General features: G+C 38.4%; 1 protein-coding gene across 6 annotated transcripts in view; it reads left to right on the top strand.

Annotated features, from left to right (window-relative positions):
* The window catches only part of INPP4B (inositol polyphosphate-4-phosphatase type II B), a 338,027-nt gene that overhangs the window by 300,360 nt on the left and 14,399 nt on the right, over positions 1-23,268 (top strand). For all 6 annotated transcript variants that reach the window (XM_064450242.1, XM_064450240.1, XM_064450243.1 and 3 more), the window contains 2 exons: positions 913-1,025; positions 5,710-5,864. In XM_064450242.1, the coding sequence (XP_064306312.1) occupies positions 913-1,025; positions 5,710-5,864 (268 nt within the window). The remainder of the gene's footprint in view (positions 1-912; positions 1,026-5,709; positions 5,865-23,268) is intronic.

Raw genomic sequence — 23,268 nt, 5'->3', positions numbered from 1 at the left:
GGAACAACCTACTTTTTCTTGTTAAAAAAATGTATAAATTTATCAATTTGGTTTAATTTTGTTTCAACTGATTCTGAGACTTTCTTTGGTGATAATTGTTATTAAATTTCTTTTTACTTCACTACCATGAGAAGAAATAATTTTAAAAAAACAGATTTTGGTTGTTTCTGCTGATTTTTCAAAACTAATGAAGGTAAAGGTAATATTAGAACAAAACTGTCCTATATACACACACAAAACAGAAGAGCAAATTAAATTGCCTACTCTTGAATTCCCTCTAGACATCTATGATTAATAAAATTTCAGCTCAGCTGCCATACCCAGGGCAAGTAGGTAAAATTTTGGATTTTGACTAAACCTGAAGCTATTTTGTATTTCAAAATCAGTCCCATTTAATTTCAGGCTGAGAAATACCTTTTGCTAGGTGTTTTGGGGAGGTATTTAGTGCTGTTTAACCCTCCTGTTATGTTAGGTATCACTTTTAAACAAAAATAAGATGGTCCATTTTGAAAACAAAAGCAAAATATTTTGACTTAAAAATAAAAAAAATCATCCCATCAAAGCAAGTTTTGATACACTCACTCAGTTGTCTACTCATTTGCATTGAATGTCTGTAGTAGTTGATGAACAGAACTACAGCAGAGATTTGAATGTTTTCACCACCCATTTGTAAGATAAAAGATGAAGACACTTTAATTTTCCATGGTGAAGATCTTAGGGAGGACAACCCAATATTAGAAAGAAATAAGGTTTGCTTATTCCCTAAATATTTAGCGGGTGCTTTCCATCCTGTGTTTCCAAATAAGGCTGTAAATAATAGACTTGTTCTTTAATATGGGCATTCTTTAGTCAGCACAATCCTATCATCAACCTTATCATAATGAGCAACTTTATCACCCTTTTTTTTCCCAGGTCTGCCCCATTTTCAAGAACAAAATGATTTAAAGGGGTTGCTAGAAAATCTCCATCAAAATATCCAGGCCAGAAAGAGAAAGAACGTAGAAATCATGTGGCTGGCTGCAACGGTAAGCTCTCTTGTTTCAAATACATTCACATGATGAACTAATTTTCACATGCCTGCTGATACTGTAAGTCCAGTGGATTTTAAGGATATGAAGAAGACTCAATTATTAAAGTATGTAGATATACTGAAATGGCTCTCCAACATTTCCATTCTGATGGTCTCTCATCCCACTCATGAATATATCACTTCTTGCTACACTTAAATTACAGATATTTCTTTCTCTCACTTTCTTAACTGGTAGAACTGGCTAGAATTCAAAGGGAGAGATTGTCTTGGTCACTTTGTTGTCCCCTACATCCTCCATGTCCTTCTCTGCAGAGCTTCTCCTAGCCAGGCAGTCCATGGCCTGTGCTGCTGCTTGGGCTTGTTTTGCCCCAGATCCAGGATTTTTCATTTATATCGGTGAGCTGTTTAACAGGGTAAAAGAGGTTTGCTTTTTCTTTGGGATGTGTTTTTTTCTTTAACTGAGTCTGGTTTTAGGCAGAGGAAACCCTTTGTCCCCAATATGGGCAGAATCAATTCCTCAGATGATCACGCATAGCTGTAAATATATCACCTCGTATGAGGGAGAAAATACAGTATTCAGCTACAGTATCTGTTTTTTTGTTTGTTTGTTTAAAGTCATATCCATTCTTTCATAATATAAAATGTAGTTATTCAAAATATCTTCCTTTTATTGTTTAGGGTCCATAAGCTTTGAGAATATGATGCAGGACACAATTACTTGCTCTGGCTTTTGTTTAATATTGCTGCACTCAACTTCTGATTTTCTGTACTTAAGGTACTTATGTTTTATAAATAAGTGTTTAATTGTATCAGCACAACTTTTACTCAATCATATTTTATGGTTTGGGTTTTTTTTTTAGCCAGTGTCACCATGACAGCCACTCCAAGGGCACTGGTAGCAACACAAAATAAGCTAGATATATGCAAAGGGCAGACGTTCAAAGACAGGGAGAACACAAAGATAGATGTTTATCAAACAATGAATAATGAAATTGCTTTATTCACATAATTCCTTTCTGTTTCCCAATTGTGTGGGTTTTGCACATACATGTTAAAAAAAAAAACCAAACAAAAAAAACACAAAAAAAACCCAACACAAAACCCAAACAACAAAAAAACCTCAAATCTCAAGCTCAAGCTTTTCAGGAATGTGAAATTCAACCAGGTAATTGTCCTCGATTTAGAAAAGTACCCTTGGTGTCTCTGCCCATTTATTCAAGCAGAGACTTGAGTCTTTGCTATCTACTGAAATTAAGCAAGACCTTGTGTTTTGGAGAACTTCCAAATGCATATACTCTTCAAGGCAAATAAATATTTGATACAAAACACTAATAAAATTTTCCATGACTTTTCATTAACACCAAGAACAAGACAATATTAACTATGTCTCTGTATTAATAACACTGCTGTAATTTTTTATATTGTTAATAAGATTTTGTCTTGTGGTTAATAAATATTATCACATGCGATTGCAGTATAAATCTGTTGTAAGTAAAAATATAAGCCTTGCTTGCAGTACCGGTTCTGCAATTACTGTGAAGCATTGCTTTTTAAAGAAGTAAAAGATAAATCAGTACAGGATGGTGTGAAATGAGCTACAAAGAACGTGACAGAATATACTTAATATTTGGATATAGAAAGTTGTCTTCTACCATGTATTCAAGATGTCCTGAAAATAATTTCATGGGTAAAAAGCCTTCTTTGGCCATACAAACTGTTTCAGATTTTTCCTTCACTTTATTCTCTTTACCTTACGGTAACCTTCTGAAATGAGTATCTCTGGATCCATTGATCTACACACTGTTATAGTATGTTACATTTATTTATTGGAAAGGCATGATTCCCTGCATTAAGGACATTGCTTTGTTATTGCAGTAGACGTATGAGATTCTGCATGGATATGCATATGTATCTGCATCTGCATGTAATCCCCGTTGTAATGGGACTGTGAGAATACATCTGCATTTTAAAAGTCAACTTTTGCAAATTGGTATCACAAACATTTCTTATTCTAAAAATAATGGGACAGAGATTTAAATGTTTCATATTTTTATTTTCTAAGCTGCACCCTTCATCTTCTGTCATATCAGGAGAAATAATCAGAGTATTGCTTTTATCCTTGTTCTAGGCGTCATGGTTTTGTATGCTTTTATCATCCCCTCTTTAAATTTAATCACAGTCCTAATCATTTAAATCTGTGTTCTTAAGGGAGACTTTCTAAGGCTCTAATAGATGTTAAGTCTATTTTTCCTCCTCCTGTATCTTCAATCTATTTGGGGAAGAAGTGAGCAAAATCGAGGATAAAATTCAGGCTGGACACTAATCTTAAACTGTGTGTTCTGATATGATGATATTGCCATATATTTGGTTTGTCCCTTATTAGACTTCTAGAGCATCAGATCATTGTTTGCCCATTTTAATTATTTACTTTGCTACTGCTTAGTGAACTGAGTCATTCTGAGGATTTATCTGGGACGGCCTATCAGGGTAACCTACATTTCTCCTTAAATTGGAGTCTAAGGTTTTTTAAAATTTGTTTATCTAAGTTAACAGATTGTTTTCTGTTTATCCACTTTAAAATGATTGAGACACTTATACTGAACTGCAGTGCAAAATAAGCTTGTGGTTATGGTCATTTGCTTGTTGTGCCTAGAATGCTTCTCAGTTCCAAGCTGACTCTCACTGGCCAGCAATTTACATGCATCCTGCCAGCCCAGATTTGGGACTTAGTCTCCCCTCCCTCTGTCAGAGGCCATCACTCAACCAGAATAATTACCTGGTTTTTTCATATGACTCATTCACTTTGAATAGTCACAGTGGCTCATGGACTTCAAAAGAGACTAAGGTAAAGAGAATTCATCTTTTCAATTAAGCAGTTAACTTCTTTCAAAGCGTTATCAGCCCTACTTGATACTTTCTTTGAAAAAATTGTCTCATAGTACTTTATTTAAATCTCAGTGCAACTTTCCAAATGTTTTAACAGATTTAAGTTTTAAAACTGAATGTAGGAGGGAAGAAACACTCACAGGTTCTCCTTTACTAGCCAGTACTTCTTTGGGACCAAAGTTAGATTCAATTAATTAATTCCCTGGATTCAACTTTTGAGATCACCCTTACCAAAGATCTTAAAGACTGCTAGTATTGTCTGGGCCATTGATTTTAATAGAATTTCTGAGAATGCATTTAATAGATAAAAAAGTGTGTATTTGCTGAAGTGAGATTATAAAGATCATGTTCCAGTTTCATCCAGCAAGCTCCCAAGTAAACACTTGATAGCCAAGCTGGGAAGTTCCTTAGGATGAGGCCTAACTGCTGTAATATATTGCCTTGCCCTATTCTCATAACTTTCCTTTTTTGATACTGTTACAGCTGTGATTGTCCAGGCATAGGAGCAAGCAAAGCTAGGTAGAGGGTATTACCTTTTCTTAAGACAAAGTACATTGGGGAAAGGTAGACCCGTACTTGGGCACATGACCTCCCCTTCAAATTTTTCTTTTTCTAGTAAAATATTTTTTGAACCCAAAGTATAAACTAATGGGCTGGTACAATGACAAATTGATTCTTGAGGTGAGAAATTATCTTTAAATATTTGTAATCATTCCCTTATCCCTTATAATTTTGTCGAAATGAGCAGTGAAAGTGCACACTCCATGGCAGACATTTGTGTTAAGCTTTAATTGTTCTGGGTCACACCGTTCAATAATGGCTTACCTGTTGAAAATAAAGACTATGTTTAAATTCAGTACGTAGATAGATGTGTCTGAATCCATACCATAAGCTGTAGGGGCAGCTACAAAGAAGATGGAGACTCCCTTTTTACACAGAGTCACATGGAGAGGACAAGGGGGAATGGACACAAGTTGCTCTTGGGGAGATTCCAACTGGACACAAGAGGGAAATTCTTCACAGTGAGGACAGTCACCCATTGGAATAATCTCCCCAGGGAAGTGGTTGAGTTGGCCATGTTGGACGCCTTCAAGAGTCATCTGGACAGGGTGCTGGGCCATCTTGTCTAGACTGTGCTCTTCCTAGAAAGGTTGGACTAGGACTTTTTTTTTTATCGAGTCCACTGTCAGAGTCTGTCTTCAGTTGAGGCGGGGCATGTTAGGGTGGGCAAGAGAGAAACTTGATTGCGACTGCAGTACAAGATTGTGTGCAGCGCACTCTTAACATCAGTAAGGGCTCCTTTTTCCTCGCTGGGCAGGTTATTTGTAGGCTTGTCCTGCAAATGGAAGCCCTGAAGATCTGCTTTTAAAATGTTTCATTTGGACAAATTGGAAATGGGCTATAGATCAGTAGCTATAATCTTTTGGTGCTATTTTTGTAGAGTGTTAATGCTGCAAATGTATAAACAAAAGATTAAATTTACAGTTCTTTACTGCGCAACATTTTCACCTTTTGTGGCACTATGTCAGGCCAGCATGGGCATAATCCTTAGAATATGAAAAACTCCAAGGCAGCGCTAATAACTGATTTAACTGCAAAGACACACATCAGCTGCTGTATTACTCAGGTTGGGGTTACTACCTTTTAATAACTATTTTCTTCTTGAGAAATACTGTAGTTCTCTGGATTTATTGTCTGTGACTGCGAAATTGTGGGAGTTTCACGGTCTGCCTAGTGTGGAGAGAACACAAGGTGTGAAAAGGGCAATCCTTTGACATCTGCCTGTGTTTCAGATTTGCCGTAAACTGAATGGAGTCCGTTTCACCTGCTGCAAAAGTGCCAAAGACCGGACATCCATGTCCGTGACACTGGAGCAGTGCTCCATCTTGAGGGACGAGCATCAGCTTCACAAAGACTTCTTCATTCGGGCGCTGGATTGTATGAGAAGGTATGTGGAGATTATTGCATGTCCCTTGCATTTTGAGCTAAGCCAGGGACCACGGTACAGAACGGTCTAAATGCGCAACAGGCCCCAGGCGTGATTTAGCAGAGAAGCAACCAGCAGCATGCAAGCTGGTAAGTCAGTTTTGCATGCAAGGTCTTTGCAACTGCGTGTTTTATCACTAATTAACAGTTTCTGAGATAGATATGTGAAGCCTTGCAAGTGTCACTTCACTGGCTGTAGAATTTGACCAAGGTAAATAGCAGTTGTTTTAAACAATTTCTTAGGCTTTCATAAGGCTCAAAATTTTAACAACATTCTATGGCCATATAAATAAAAAAAAAAAACCCACCTTATTTTCTGTTTTAAGAATATTTTCTAAATGTTTATACACTCATTAAATCTTTCGTATAAACTTTACACAATATTGTGAAAGCAGAATAAGTGTTTGTTACAGATGGCAATTCTTACCAGCTCATGTTATTAAAAATAAAAGAAATGCCCAAGTAGGTTTGGACTGGCAGTGGTTGCCACTAATACCTGATAAAATCTTTACTGTGCTTAAGGAAAAAAAAGTTTCATTCTAAATTACAGCTCTGTACCTGTGTTATCAGGAGTGTGTAATTAAAGGATGTAAAGATTTCTGATTACATGAATCTTTGATGATTAAAAAAACCCAATTGAGCAAACAAGTCTTGATCATAAAATTAATCCAGATGCTATATTATATGAAGAAACTTTCAGCATTGGCTTTAATGAGTACGGCATTGTGTTTTCTAGAAGAGTTTAAAAAACGTATCCACAGCATTCAAATAATGTATAACAAAGGTCACTGCAAAACTAATAGACCGCAAACAAGTAACTGAATCATATCTTGCACTTATGTGAAACACAAATTGTTTGTATGTTGGATTTGCAAAGACCATACCTAAGTAAACAATCATGGTTAAAGTTGGTAATTGATAATTCTTGACTTTAATATTTAGCATTGTCAGATTAGGTGTTTAAAGTCTAGATTAATACTGTCCGTTTACACATGTAATGTCCGTTTGTCTTTTGGCAAACATAGATACTCTAAAGAAAGAAGGTAATGTTTACAAAGAGTAATTGAGCAGAGGACTGAGACGGCTTAGATGTAGAGTTGGTTTGCAAGGTGCTAGTGTAGCATGATGTATTAAACTGAGGTGTAGTGTTTTGTATGTATCATTAGCTTGCATAAATCCCTTTAGTCTGCAGTATTTCAGTGAGTGAATGACTTGTGTGCAGTCTTTCATAACTACATGTTTTATCATTAATGAAAAATTCCTGAGTTTTCTGTGTTAAATTTCATTTGTGTTGGCATTTCAAATACGTTTTTCTTTTTATTTTATGTCTCCAATAAATACAAAACTGTGGAAGCTACAGTAAATTACCAGATACAGGCAAACTAATTATATAAAATCATTTTTATGTTAGAATAGCATTGAGTAGTAGATTGGAAAATTTTCACAGATATAAACCTGATTTAAAAAGAAAAAAAAAGCCGTGATATTTATACAAACTAACTTGTTAGTACAAAAGTGTAGTAGGGTTTTGTAGGCTAAAATGTAGGCAACTTTGCGTGCTTTTCTATCACATACCTGATCTGAAAACTGATGAGAAGACTAACACATTAGTTATATTTGCAGATAGCAATAAATTGGAGTCACAAAAGAACAGTGAAAAGCCCAGACAATTGGGAGAAAACTTAAAAAAAACCAAATGAGCAGATGGCTATGTTGTTTTCGGACAACATATGAGGTTGAAACACCATCACAAAAATATTAATTCTGTGCTTTTGCTGTAGTTTTAAACAGGGGAAAGCTTTATCCTGCTAATATCTTGTAAATGAATTTGAAACAGCCTTGAACTGAAGTAGTTGCTGTGTTGGTTGGAAGGTAATAATTTTGAATTGGGAGGTAGGATTGTTTGGGACTTAAAGCAGGGGCCTTGCAAGTAGTGGCAGTAGCACACAAAATAACCTGCACCATCCGGATAATAAGTAAGTATCTCTTTGGCCTATGCTAGTTGCTATGTAGCAACTAGCGTAACACTGTTCACGCAACTAGAGGTTAAAAAAAAAAAGAGCAGCTAACTTAATTTTTTCTGTCATGAGCTGGTGAATTAAAGGCCAAAAATTCAGAACAGAAGAAAAAAGATGTCAACTGGGGATACATAGTAATTAACTCCATGGTACTCCCTGTGAGAGTTGGTCAGGCAGTTTTAAGAGCTGTCTTTGGGCATGTTTTTTGGTATCTTTGGTGCTACAGACACTCCGCAGGGACTGTTTCTCCCTCCCCACTGCCTGTCTGTTGCTGCAGGTGCTTATGGAGCAGGGCTAGAGGTGATGGCAGCTTTCCTCCCTCTCCACCAGTGACTAGGTAGTGTGGCAAGGACCCTTCAGCTGGGCTCTCTCTTTGTAGGCAGATGGGGAAAGGTGAACTGCAGAGAAATGCAATGTAAGAGCGCAAACTGGGAAGGAAAGAACAGCCAGGCAAAAGAGAGGGGGGAAAAAAGCCATAATTTCCACAGGAAGAGACATCATGGCGTTTCAACTAAATCTCCTGTGTTTTACTTGGGGGAAGTTTGGCAGCTACATTTCTGAGGTTTGGGTGGATGAGGTCAACACACTTGTTTTTAGTCATTGTGATGCTTGCCCTTTTATCCTTTCTTTTTATTTTATTACTACTACGGAGTGTTGTTTGAAAGATTATGCTGTGTGTTCCCAGGCTTTTTGTTGGCTACTTGTAGAAGCTTTTAGAATTATTTTCACGTCTAAAAGAACCTATTTTGTTTTAAGAGCAGACAGAGAAAAACTGTTTGCTGCTTAATTTATAATTTCAGCAATTTTCCCCTGATGAATCTTCTCTAGATCACTTAGTTAAACACTGTCAATCAAATACCTTTTATGCTGATTGCCACAAATCACTTTTAAGCCTTTCAAAAGAACAAGTAGACAAGAAAAATTCAACTTTAACATCCAGATTGCTAAAGACTGTATTGATCTTTGAAAGGCTTCTTTCAAGACTTAACAGTAGGAGATAGAGTACTGTGAAACAAAGTGAGTTGTAAAAGTAAATGGCGACTCAAAAGCAGCCTTTATTGGAAATGTCATGATTTTGAGGTATGAAAATTATAAAGGTGCCTGTGTAGCTGTAAAGCTTTTTCTTTTTCTGCCAGTGCTGACACAGCTGTGGTGGCTGTTGTAAAAGGGAAGCGTGTGCTTAGGGGTTCATGCTTTCATGCCACCACAAGTTTGGAAATGCTGGACTTCTGTGTGCTGCTGTTTTTCAGCTTCTCTGATGTCCCTAGAATTTTGAGCAAACCAGAGGCAATTTCAGCTGTTTCAGTTTATTTGCTTCAATGTGTATTGCACAGTGCTGTTTTAGAAAATACTGACAGCAGCTGTTACTTAATGACTTAGTTTGTAAGTGGAATCACTGTCTTGTAGTGACAAACTATATGATGTTTATTCCTTTGTTAGAAAAAAAAACAAAACACAAAACAAAAATATACGTGCAAAACTTCTTCCATTAGTTGTCCCTTTAGCTTATGAAAAATGTGATGAAACGATGATAGGAATTCAAGCTTTATCACTTAAAATATATAATATATGGTTTTGTCTTCTGAGTGTAACTCTAGCCATTATGATGCTGCCATTGATGTGTATGTGAAGCAGCTATTCCATAAATAATTGTATCTATTAGGTTTTCCTTGGTATATGTGTGTGACTTCCATTGATCTTAGTGACACGCATAGCGCAGAATGAGGAAAATCCATATATTATCCCCTCTGTATCAAGTGCTTGCAATTCACATCATACTAGAATCATATTTATAATGTTGCTGCCACTTTCAAATCATTAATTTTTGCAATCATTGATATTATTTTCTTATTTTTCCATCCACCAATATGTGACTATTTCCTGTCATTCAATGTTAACTATATTCCAAGAGACAGTAGAGAGACAAAACTGATTTACCTGAGTTCATTGCAGTATCTGTCACCCGATTCAACTTTTCATCTTGAGAGCTGGCCACCGATTAAGGAATGTTGGACCCTGGTAGGCAGCACACTATGAAGCAGTTCTGTAAAACTCATTTGACTTTTTTTTTTTATTTCTCTTTTTTTCCTTCCTTTTCTGAACCTATTTAATTTTAATGTTTCGGTGGCAGGGCCCCTTTTGGAGGCCTTGGATAGTATGTAACCTCAGAATCTCCTGGTTTTTGAGCATGTTTCCAATAAAGCCTCAAAAAGTCAAAACAAGCAAATGAAATGACAAATCCACTGTCTATGGTGAAGCCTCCAGGCTTTCAGCCTTATCATTCTTGGCAGGGTGCAATACCTGTCAGATATTTCAAACTTTGAATACAAAATTTGACTCAATGTAGGACACACTGTTTTCACCTGAAACAACAGTCAAGGATATTTCAGGTTATTTTAGATAAATTGCCTGCCAAAAACCTGACTGAAGCACAAATACAAAGAATGAATGGTCTGGGCAACAAGGTAAGGGCTTTTGATGGCCCAGTTGTGAAGCAAATAGGTCCCTTTTAAAGAGCTGTTTGAGAGCATCTTTTCTTAAAGATCATCTTAAAGATGTGCAAGTTGAGAAGGAGGGGTAGCTGTAATAGCTCTTTAATCAGGGACTTTCAGATCAACAGATCCAGGCTGAGACAGACCTGGGCCGTGGAAGAGCCTATACGAAACACCATCTTGTTGTGATGGCTACATGGACTAGGAAGCAGGAGCAAAGGGACAGGATGAGAGACTGGGATCCACGTGCAGATCTTCCTCCGCCTTTCTGTCATCTCCCAGCTGCCACCCTGCCCCTGCAAGCTTGTGGTAATAGATGCAGAACGTGAGGAGTCACACAGAAGAGGAAGCGCATGTTCTCCTCTTACCTTTTCTTCTTCCAGCCCATCTGACCTTCCCCATCTGTTTTTCCTGAGAGTTCTAGCACAGTGTAAGAAAAACTTAAAAAGGAGAGCCTGGCTTCCAACATGGATTTTTCCATCATTCTACAGTTCTTTAGAAACTTAACGTTTATATTTTGAGGTACAAACTTTAGACAGAAAGATTTACATTACCTAATTTATTGAAACAGGCCTGGCATTAAGTAACAGCAAGGTCCAATTTTGGTGCATTGAACCACCATCAATTTTGTTTTCGAAAACTAAATTACTACTTTTTTAAGTAGCAACAGTGTGCAGAGGAAAGGAAACCAAAATGGAGAGAGATGGTCACAAGATGAAATAAGAATCAATGCAATAGGCACCTTGTTGGACTGTTTTAGAATAAAGGTCTGTTTCTGAGCGTCCTTCTGGAAGGAGGAGGAGAATTGCAGACAACCGTTGCGGACAAAGTATCAAACAGTAGCTGGAAATGGCTGTGTTAAATCTAAGGTTTTCTCATAGAAGTACTCGATTTCATGAAAATTATCTTTATAATGTGTCTTTAAAGCAGTTCTCTGGTTTTTAAGACTTTAAAAAAAGAACAAAAGGAAACCCAAAGACACTGTATTTGCACCATATCAGGCTCGGGAAGGTGGTCAGCGAGGTTCAGGCTTCTACATGGGCAAATTAAGTAAAATTGGCAGTTGTGTTGTAATAGTCTCACACATTTGTCTGTTTCACTGGGGTCAGATGTTCAAGTCCTTGTTTCTCAGGGGAATGTTCTCTAGCTGACTATGGCAGTTTCATTTCTCCTGTACCTCGTTTCTCCAACTTCTTCCCAAATACTAATTTCAGACTTCTTTCTGATCAACGCCCGAGTCCTGAGGACACTCTCGTGAGAATTTTCTCATCTTCCCCTTTTTCATCAGGCTGTCGCTTGAATATTTCCCTCTGGTTGCTCCTTCCTCCTCTGCAACGCGTGTGGCTGCCGTTGTCTTTCTCCTCTTCAGAGCTTGGGCACTGGCCTCAGTAGCAATATAGAGACAGCAGCAGAGACAGTCCCCCTGCCTCATTGCTTCTGCTTCATATTGCAGCTGTCATCATCTGCAAGGGAGAACAGCAGCAAGGAAAAGTCTTGCCTAACCCCTTGACCTGGCAGACGTTCAGCATAGATTGAATCCTCAAACCGTGTACCTGCTGAATTTTAACAAGCCTGGCATTAAGTAACAGCAAGGTCCAATTTTGGTGCGTTGTTAGGAAGAGGTGATTTGAGATTTTTGCAGGAGCAGGGTCTCGTAGCAGTTACATCTCTCATACTTCTATTACCTTGATGCAGAATATCAAATCCTGCTCTTCAGCATGGTGTTAATAGTAATCTCAAAAAAACCAAACCAAAACAAAAAAGAAGCAGCTGTATTTTTTTTCTTCTTTGAATGACATTGTAAGTTTGAATTTTATCCATTCAAAATGAACTAACAATTGAAAGTAGAATCTTAATGGAAAGCATTGTGTAACCTTAATTATAGTTGCCCTTCCCCTGGAACCTATAATAATATTCTCAGGCTAATCACTGGGGAGGAAGGGAGTGTTAAAGGGAAAATAGTAAAAACCTTTGCCAGTCTTTGCAAGGAATACTTAGAGGTGTGACCCAGGCTACCTCACTGAAACACGTACCTTTTCTTTTCATCAGGGAGTAAAACTGCATTTCTGAAGTAAATGCGTAGTTTTCCTGTCAGTCCATGGGGGGAAGGTGGTACCATAAGCCATCTGTATTGTCTCAAATTTTGACACGAGCACTAGGTGGATGAGTCCGTGAAACGCACCTGCTTCTCCTTCGCTGATTACCTAGGGAAGGTGGACACTTCAAGAAGACTCAGAACCTGACAGTAAATTTTCACTGTGGAGTAGTAAAACATACTAATATATCAATTGCAGAGTATAAGGGGGGGGGGGGGGGGAAAGGTCCTTGTTCATTGAAAAAAAAATGTTTGACTCTGTTTGGGTTTTAGCTTTGTGACAACCAGAAAGAAACTTTGATTCCGTGTGATCTTCTTGCTGAAGGGAGTCCCTTTGACCTAAGGATGTCTATGATACAGTTCTCCAAAAGAGATCCAGGTTTAATGGAATTCCAATCAAAACCTCACCCTACTCTGAGGAGTTCTGCTCTGATTTGTACTTTTTATATCTCACTGAGATATTGACAGGGTAAATGATCTGTTAACTAGCCCATATTAGTATTTGCCATATCTTAACCCAAACGAGACTATAGGGAATTGATCTATGCCTTCCTTCTCAGTGAATGTTGTAATTATTCCTTATAGACAGTGAAAAAGGTGTGTAATTAATCACCAGGTGCACACTGTGATCACTTCGTTTTCAAAAACAGCCAAAGAACCTTTTGAATAAAATTTGCTTTCCCATTTAGTAGCACAGTGTGTGTTTGGATCCTTAATAGTGCAGCACTGAATTTAAACACTGCATTGTGATTAATTTCAAAAAAAAAAAAAAAAAGGAAAGTGCTTACACTATTGGCACTCCTAAAAAAGCTTTTCTGATGTAAAGTGTTTCTGTCACCTTTGTCATGCATAGATTACAGGACCGTACTTTTCCTGGACGTACCTGCCATGGTTAGGCAAATCTATGCAAGCAGACAGATTATCTGAAAATATTGTGTAGTGTTCATTTTTGAGATACTTCTAGTCATCAGTAGAAGACTTCATTAACTGCGTCGTTCATTTGGTGCTTTAGTGCTTATGCTATTGCTTATTCAGAACTTCCATGAAAGATTAGGTCTCACCTGAAATCAGAAACTAGCTGCGTTATACTTACCAGAGTGAGTAATATTAAAATCTATATAGATTTTATAGAGTAGAGTTTATACAGAGCAAAAATCTATTAAGAACTCCTGAGAGAAAGTATGGGAAAAGTCCTGTATGTATATTTATTATCTGTTAAAATTCCACGTGCCGTAGCTGAATTACCATGGCTTTGACCACATACAGCTAATTCTCTCAGGAAAAGCAATGCTGCCAAGTCTAAACTTTAGATAAGGAAGGAGCAGGAAATGATAATAAGTGGGTAGTAATAGCATATAATAGCTGGTTAAAATTATCACAGAGCCAATCTCTTCAAGAATTTACCTGCCTCTAAAATTATATTCTTCTCAGAATAATACAACATGGGCAGGGAGAGCTTGTAACTTTTTTCCTGCAGTCCCAGCCATGTGCAGACTGTGGAGAAGTTGGAGGGGACACAGAGAAAGAGTAGCGACTAGCTCCTACTCTGGAAAGGTTGTTTATAATAGAAGATTCTGCATTTCTTCAGGAGAAAGAAGATGCAGAGCTGGGCTACAGCTCTATTTCGCTTAGGTAGAAAGCAGGTAACAGAGACATTTCCAGGTATATTTTTGCTCTCATTTTAGGCACCCTTGATACAACTTCGTTTCTTTTGTAGAAATACTCTCCGCTCAAGTAATGATCTCTTGTCATCCAGCATCCCTGTTCCAGTTTTCTTCCATGAGCTCCCTGTTGTGTTTTGTTTTGTTTGTCCTTTGGTCTGCTGCTCTGTTTCCTCTTTCCAGTGAGTGTTTCCCTGTTTCTTTCTCTCCTGCAGTATCACCTTGGTGTATGATATTTTGAAGAACTCCTTTGACAGTAGCCTTGCTCAGCTCAGCTCAGGAGTGATTTCCCATTGTCACTTTCAGTGGCAGCTCTGATTTGGTGAGCTGCATTTTGTAAATGTGTCCTCATCATTACAGCAACCACTGGCAGACTTTCACTGGTGTACCTACCAGCACCGAGTTTCTCAGTGTTTCCTTGCAGTAAAAGTCTTGGTAGCTGTTTGCACTGGAGTGAACAAAAGAATTTCCATTCGGACTATTATGTACTTATTATGGATTTCCTACTTCCATGATGTCATGTCTAGTTGGCTGGAACCACACCCAATAACAGAGCCAGCAGCATTATATTGCTATGCTCTTCTCTGGATCATTCAGAGATAAATCTGGGAGATAATTTTGGAAACTTGCCTTAATAGTCTAAGCCTCTACTATAATCTGTTTAAATAGGAAGTACGTGTTTATGAGGAAGTTAATGCAAGGAAAGGTTGGAGTCCTCCCAAAATGCACAGCCAAATCCCTCCACAGTTGACTCCTACTGTTTTAACAGTTAAAGTGGTTTCTGCAACCCTGGGACTTAGTGGTGCTGTAGTTGTTTTGTGACTCTAACCATACCTAATGCCAAAACCGCTGGGTACTGGTTTGGCTGTGCATCTGCAGTGCTGTTTTTGTGCCCTACTGTGGGCTTACTTCCCTGCCAGCTTACCTTCTCTCCCCAACCTGGATGTTGCCACATGCATATTGTCTTCCAGCAGTGGAAAAAGCACCTGGCTTTTCTCCTCTGTTGGAGATGCTCCTAATGCCCCAGGAAGGTGCCAGAACAGAGTTTCTACCTGTGCAAGGTCCTGGGATCCCAGGCAAGGCTTAGCCAATGTTAAAGTCCCATAGACCAGGGGGGTCAAAGGGTAGGAAGGGGATCACTGTTCCCTGTAATATGTCATGGAATGGAATATTTTGGGTATATGACCCAGCCTCCTGGTTATATTACCTTTTAATGAGGCAGGAGATACCTCTGCCTGTGGTACTCAGAAGCTTCAATTATGCTGTGTGCAAGATTTCACTGTATTGTGCTATTAGGGGCATTGTTCTTTTTTTGAATCAGTTATTTGTAGCCTTTCAGGTTTTTATTCCTTAAAGGAGAAAATAGCACTTTTGGGGGGTAATTTGATAACTCTTGAAATATTCCAAACATCTATATTTTAATATAAATACTGTTCTTGACAGGACTAAAGCTTACTGTACTGATATACTTAGCTCAGTGAAGGAGTATGAGGCCAGATTTGCATCTCTCTTTAGTGTGCTTAGAAGTTTTCTGTATCCTGTTATGGCTTAATGGAGCTAAATCCAGTTGGTGGCTGGTCACAAGTGGTGTGCCCCAGGGCTCAGTTTTGGGCTATTCTTGTTTAATATTTTTATCAATGATCTGGATGAGGGGATCGAGTGCACCCTCAGTAAGTTTGCAGGTGACACCAAGTTGGGCAGGAGTATTGTTCTGCTTGAGGGTAGAAAGGCTCTGCAGGGGATCTGGACAGGCTGGATCGATGGGCCGAGGTCAATTGTATGAGGTTTAACCAGGTTAAGTGTCGGGTCCTGCACTTGGGTGACAACAGCCTACTGCAATGATACAGGTTTGGGGAAAGAGTGGCTGGAAAACTTCTAGGTGGAGGAGGACCTGGGGGTGCTGGCTGACATCTGGCTGAATATGAGCCAGCAGTGTGCCCAGGTGGCCAAGGCGGCCAACAGCATCCTGGTTGTATCAGGAATAGTGTGGCCAGCAGGAGCAGGGCAGTGATCGTGTCCCTGTACTGGGCACTGGTGAGGCCGCACCTTGAATACTGTGTTCAGTTTTGGGCCCCTCACTACAAGAAGGACATTGAGGTGCTGGAGCGTGTCCAAAGAAGGGCAACGAAGCTGGTGAAGGATCTGGAGAGCAGCTCTTATGAGGAGCGGCTGAGGGAACTGGAGCTGTTTAGCCTGGAGAAGAGAAGGCTGAGGGGAGACCTTATCGCTCTCTACAACTACCTGAAAGGAGGTTGTAGTGAGGTGGGTGTCGGTTTCTTCTCCAAGGGATCAAGTGATAGAATAAGAGGAAATGGCCTCAAGCTGCGTCAGGGGAGGTTTAGGTTGGACATTAGGAAAAATTTCTTCACTGAAAGAGTGGCCAGGCAGTGGAACAGGCTGCCCAGGGAGGTGGTGGAGTCACCATCCCTGGAGGTGTTCAAAAAACATGTACATGTGGCACTTCAGGGCATGGTTTAGGAGGCCTGGGGGTGTTGGGTTGATGGTTGAGCTTGATGATGTTAGAGGTTTTTTCCAACCTTAATGATTCTATAATTCTATGATTATAGATTCTCTTGGGGAATGATTCTCTGAGGCCCAAGTGAAGTTTTTCCACAGTTGGGCATTTATAAGAAATCTCCTCCTCTTTCTACTCCTCTCATTCATCATACAGGTTTCCTGATGTATAAGCAGTTTCATTTTTATGCTACAGCCCCCCCACCTTGGACAGTGTCTCTCTGCAGCCTGTCTGTATTTCCTTACATTGGTGAAAGCATAATCTTTAAGGTTTCTTATCTGTCATTTAAATTTAGCTGAACTCAATCAATGTGCCCAAAGGTTACAAGAATATGCAGATACATCTTCCTTCCCCTTACCCCAAGCTCTAACATGTAACCTTTGCTTCTATAGAAGACAGACTAAAAAGGCAGCAGCTGTTATCAGCAGTAGATCAGTGAGCTACTGAGCTTTAAAAAAATAAATGTTTTCTCCTCAGCCACAGACCCACCCCAGTCAACAGTCAGTATTGTCAGATATGAAGAACTTGTTTAGATTACCAGAAAAAAAAAAAAAATAATAAGAAGCAATGTGATCACATAGTTACATATTTATAAGAAAGACCTTGCTCTAGGATCTTCTGATTAACAGTTTGTGTCTTGCGAAAACTGGCAAGTCTGATGAAAATGTGTCGTTCCTGTCAAAATAATGTTGTTTCTTATATATATTCTGCAAAAAATCACTCCTCACTGCTCCAAAGTAGTTGATTTTTTAAAAAAATTTAAATCAATTTATAACTCATTCACAACTGTTGATAGTGGAGCATTTACGGAATACAAAGTAATCAGCAACAGGAAAGTTTGCTGAGCAACTTCCAGCAAACTGCCTTGTGGTGGTGTGATAAGCAGAAGATGGGAGTGTCACAGTAGTTTGTTGTGAAATATTTTTCATTATACATTTCAGCCAGGAAATAAAAGTCAACACCTTTAGTCTGGTTTGGTGTTTTGCTGTGGTGTTTTGTTTTTTGTTTTTTAGCTCACTTAGTTTAACCAAGACTAGCATGATCTCTGTCCTCAGTTTATTTTGGCTAATAAAATGGCTGTTACATTGAATGCCTCAGGAAAGCTAATCAAAGTGGCTAAACTGGCACCCTGTCAAAAGCATTATTGCCTGGTTTTGAAATTATCAAAGTATCATCACAGTGCCTTTAAAAGACAAGCAGTTACAATAATGTCTCATTCTCAAAGGTCCACGAATTGATTCTGGAATTTCAGAAGAGCGTGCTTTCATAACATCGGTTTTAACTGATTAGAATATTGATTCATGAGTTTCTAAAATGCCTTTGACATGTTCACTGTTTGCTCTTCCACCTTTTGTTGTTGTCAGTGTGCACTTAGAATATGCTCTGTCCTACTTATATGTTGCTACTAGTTTAAGTTGCTGGATATTTCTAAGATGTCTTCTCTCTCACTTAAGATCTTATAATAAAAAAGATGTAACATGAATTTGTTTCCTGAAGAAAATATGACACTTTCTAATACCTTATCGCTTCTTATTAGTATTGTGTTCTCCACTTTCTTTCCCAAGTATCAGCTGCTAATGTGGTAAGCTGCGTATGTACTAAATGCCTTTCATTTAATAATTGCAACTTAAATGCATTAGAAGTATGTCAAGAGCTGAGATTTGAGCAGATGTGCAAACACTTCTTAATGTCAAATGTTCTTGACTCAAAAAGCTTATAACTGATAAGCCAGAGGGGGAGATAAAGAAATGCATTTGTATCTTTTCCAATTTTCAATGGGAGAAGGATGGTATAGATGATGTCAGGTCACTTACGACCACACAGTGTTTTCCTTTGTTGAAAATTGAATTTGGATCTACTTTTCTTAAACAGAAACTCTTCTGATGTCTGGTTTATTTTAAATAAAAGCTGTGTTGCTGTACTTGAATGTGTGATAGCAATGCTTTTAAGGCTCATTGCCTTACTGACACTCACTATTCTGCACATTAATAAAAAATTTCTCTTTTCCCACTCTTTGCCACTCGGGTTCATGCTGACATACCACACGCAGCAGTGCTGGCTGCACGTTTTAAGCCTCTTTCGCCCCCGGCCACTGCTGAACTGGTGTGTATACATCCTGAGTGTTGGTGGATAGTCCTTCCTCAGCATTGTACTGAATGAAGTCCTCTCTTGCTTTTCTACCACATTGCTGCCTAAGGGAGAAGGTTGCTTCCTATGTCCTCTTCCTCTGTAGAAATTTACTGCTACAATGGTATTATCAGCAAATTTGCAGACAATTGCTTTAGATGTAGTTTGACAGTTTTGTTACACAGATTAACATCATTTGGCACGTGAAGATGCTACTTGAATTCATTCTTAAAGTGAGCTAGTACGTGTAAGACCACTGTTGCGCTATTTATTTGCCCTCTTGTGCAGTGGAAGTGGCCCAAGAGATGCCGCCAAGTACAGGATATTCATTTACCTTCTGTAGGATTGGTTTTCCTCTGTTAACCTGCCTTGCTGCATTCTGTAAAATAGTCTTGTGTTCTCATTGCAACTTACTTCCTTCTGCTCTTTCTTGAAGGGACAATTATGTTGTTTCATGAAGCCCTTAGGGTGGATATGATGTTACGCTTCGTGCTTACTTTGCTCTGCAGAAGTATTAGAGTATTTTTTCTGACCAAGGTTTTTGTCTGTCTGGCTGTAATTGGTATAATTTTAATCTGGTAGATTAAAAGTCAGTAAAATATTTCTCTGGCTAAAGAGGATTTAAATTACCTTTTGGTGGTACCTTGACAAGGCAACATTGCATACAGCAACGTTTTGCCTCCTAAGTATATTGGTCTGTATGGTATAGCACATAATGTGCGCGCACACGTAATTACAGTCAAAGAAAATGTACAAATGTAGGAATTGGTGCATTTCATTTGTCACATGTTGCTGTTTTATTATGTGACTTAATGAAACGAATTTTTAGAAATGGGTTCCAAACTTCACAAATATTTTTACAACACAAGAAACAGTTTTCAGAGTACTTTATTTCTGTATGACTGTGGCTTCTGATTGTTTTGTGTGCTTTGACTGGCAATTAAAATTTAGTTGAAAGACTTGAGATCTTCATATTCTGTCTTGCCCTGTAGCTTTACTATCTTCAGGTGAAGAGGCTTGTCTGTAGATGAAGATTTTACTGAAGCAGATGTGCTGGGAAAATTTGGTCGCTTCATAAAATGTGATGGAGCTATTGTTCTTGGTGTTTCAGGGAGGATAATGAAACTTGAGTGTAATAGCATTTTTCAAATCAGACACATCTTCTCACTTCCAGACAACAAGTATTCACTGGTAAGAGGATGCCGAGCAAACATACAGCACAGTAGTCTAGAAAGGTATTTGTAGTCTTAGCTGAATTTTTAAAAATTATTTTGTGACAGAGGTATCTCCAATTCTATGGTTTCAGTCCCAAAGGCAATCATTCTTCCTGCTGTCACAAAGAATCTTCCTCTGTGCAGCACAATAGGGATAACAAAACTCATTTCAGTCTCAATTTAATTCCAAGGTAAAACTTGAAATGAGGTGGTAATGAACTTGAACTCACTGTTTTGATTATCTCTAGCATGCTTATACAGGCGCTGAGGCACACTTACAGGTATTTTCCAGACATGGTTCTCTTCTGAGAGTGTTGTCTCTTCAGCAGATTAAAAACTGAAATTTTCTGCTTTGCTTGCTATTACAGTTAATATAGTAAGAACATTTGGAATTCAGCTCGTAGGTGAATCAGATCTACCTAAATACATATCCAAAAGAAGATAATCATTGTGACTATCATGATGTCATAATTCTAGGAAATAATGAGCTAGCAAGGCAGAGACTGATCCTCTGAAACAGAAAATGATCAAACCAATTAAAACCATTTGGAAAGCAAAACTCATAAATATGTTTCACATTCCGAGCTGTGCAGTCCAGTGGGTGGTGTGGTGATAACAGCCACCGTCTCCCTCAAATTCTTTGAATTTGGACATGTGTGTCTTTTCTAAAATACTGGTTTGTGCACATATGTTTAATATACTCATTAAGAAACAGCGTTTATCTGAACTAAAACTGGAATAGCTCTAGCAACGTCAAGGAAACTACAGCAACAAACGCTGGCTAGAAATTTGTCATCAGAGTGCTCCGGGGGGGCCTGCCCTGTCCCCGCACTTCAAGCAGCCGCACCAGCTGTATCGCGAGCAGGGAAGGGAAATGCAGATCTTTATGATGCTGTGGCTGGTCCTTTCTTGGCCAGTCTGCTCTCCACTAATAGTCCACACAATTAGTTAAAATGAAAAGCATCCTCTCTCTGTGCATTTGGCTTTTCTAGGCACATATTGAGGTAACAAACCTTCCCAAATGTGGCTTTCTGTGGAGTGGACTTCACTGGTCTCTATGATAATATATAGCCAGATCGAATAACGAGCCCACACTGGGCTAGCAGAAGTCAAAAGACCTCCCAGGCAGGGCTAACACCTGCTATTACGGTGGGCTGCTTTATGCAAACACTACCACTTTGTTATTACTGCATTACAATATGCATTAAGCATCCAATTTCCTTTGTAAATGAAGCAATGTATTACCTCAACAGCTACTTTCGAAGCTATCTGCAACTTAAAACACAGATGTTAAAACTAATGCAACTAAATGAACCCCTTCTGAATTGTAATCCTTGAATAGAGAAGTGGTTTTAGTAGGGTTTTTTTAATTATGAAGTTTATTAAATGAAATACGTATTACAATGCAGCAGAAAAAGTCAAATGATCTTTTATGGTAAAAATAAAAACTTTAAACTTGCTATCCATACTCCATTGGGTATGAAATGCCAAAAGAGAAATAAAAAGACATTTAATCTTGTTGCAAAGCTTAATGTTCTGTACCACATTGTAATGTAGCCCAAACCAGACAATTGCTTGCTCATAAATCTTTTTTTTTTCTTCCCATGACATAGAAAAATCAAGACTGTCCTTTAAAAATAGTCTGTAGTCAAGTAAGCTTGGAAGTGTATGTTGTTAGCCATCATGTTCCACCACATTTATGGTGCTGGAAAGAAAAGCCAAGGCTTGTGTGGCTCATTTTGTAAGTGATGCAGTAGTAGCACAAGTATGGGCCAGAGATCATAACGCTCTGTAAAGATGGGGAAAAAAAAAAATTGGGCAATTAACCATGAATGATTTTTTTTGCCAAACCTGTTGAATTCAGTGCAATGCTCATAATCAAGCTGTTTCTATCATAAAACTTTAGATACCTATTGTATGAATGTCTGGGTTAAGAATTCATCTTCCTGGTACACACCTTGGAGGGTGGTTAACGACCTGATTTAGGGCCTCTGAATCATCCTGTGGATGTTCTGTAGACGTGTGGGAAGCCTGGGCTCTTAAATTTGCCACCTAAAGACTTGCCGCTCCAGGTTAGGGACTATATGATGTGTTGCTTTTTGAAGGATTTGGATCAGATCTTGGAAGTGGATTTTGTACTTATCCTAGTAAACAGCTGAATGTAAATAAAGATAGGAGGGCAAAATTTAGCATTTGAGAGATTTTGCTGGCATCAGCACCCTCCCTGTTGTGTTTTAAACATGAATTTGTTACGAGGGTACCAATTTATTTATTATCATGGCATCAGGGAAGCCAGAAGTTATTTAAAAACAAAAAACATAAAATAAGTTAAGAGTGCACTGTTAAATTGCTGTGACTTTCAGCCACTACCACATTTGGGCTGCTTCCTTTATTTATTGGCTTAGTTTGTATGATAAAATAACTGCTGCATGCTTTGGTATTTTGGGGGTAAAAGTCCACTTTTGTCAGTCTCCTTGTTTATATAGAGAGCGGTAGCCATTAAGCAATGTACTTGAAGTGCCATTATTGTAAATTGCCATTTCTGTATATTTTTAGATTTATTTTTTATTTAATAGCTCCTCTCGACACAAACCTATTTCAGCTTACAGAATTTTGGGAACACTATGAATTCTGCAAATATTTACTGATTTTAAGTAATCAGATGTCTAGAAGTTGTTTTTTCAAAACTTTTTTCAGTGTTTCAGTGAACGTTCTAATTTTTCTACCATTGTGATTTGATATATTTATTTTTGTAAAATAACTTAGTTATAACTGGTGTTCCTTAGTGAAAATATGCAGCTAATCGTTTCAATGAATGTAAGGGAGAGGAAGATTTCTAAATAGAGCACCTCCTCTTTAGGGAAGTAGATGTTTGGTAGATAACTCTTCCCTTGCCCTCAGGTTTTCTGTTACTTCTTCAGCTGTTAATTATTCTGAACTCAGGAGAACATTATTGGGCCAATGTAAAACTGTCATTTTTCCACTGATATTTCCATTAGCTGTGAGTAATTCCAGCTTAGGATAGATTATCCTGTTTTAGATTTTCTACAGTGTTCTGCACGTATTTCATTACTGTGTACCATAGCTGGGAAGATGTCATTTATGATTTCATGCACCAAATATTCTGTCTGCACGGATGTACATACTTGTCTGACAAGTGCAATCGCTGGCCTGCCCTCATGTGCCTTTAGCTTTGTTTGAATCTCATATCTGCCGTCCTTTAGCAAAGAGCTAAACTGAACAA

This window comes from Phalacrocorax carbo, chromosome 4 (genome assembly GCF_963921805.1).
Source record: "Phalacrocorax carbo chromosome 4, bPhaCar2.1, whole genome shotgun sequence".
In the NCBI taxonomy this organism is placed as follows: domain Eukaryota; kingdom Metazoa; phylum Chordata; class Aves; order Suliformes; family Phalacrocoracidae; genus Phalacrocorax; species Phalacrocorax carbo.
This window is presented reverse-complemented; position numbering and strand designations above follow the sequence as displayed.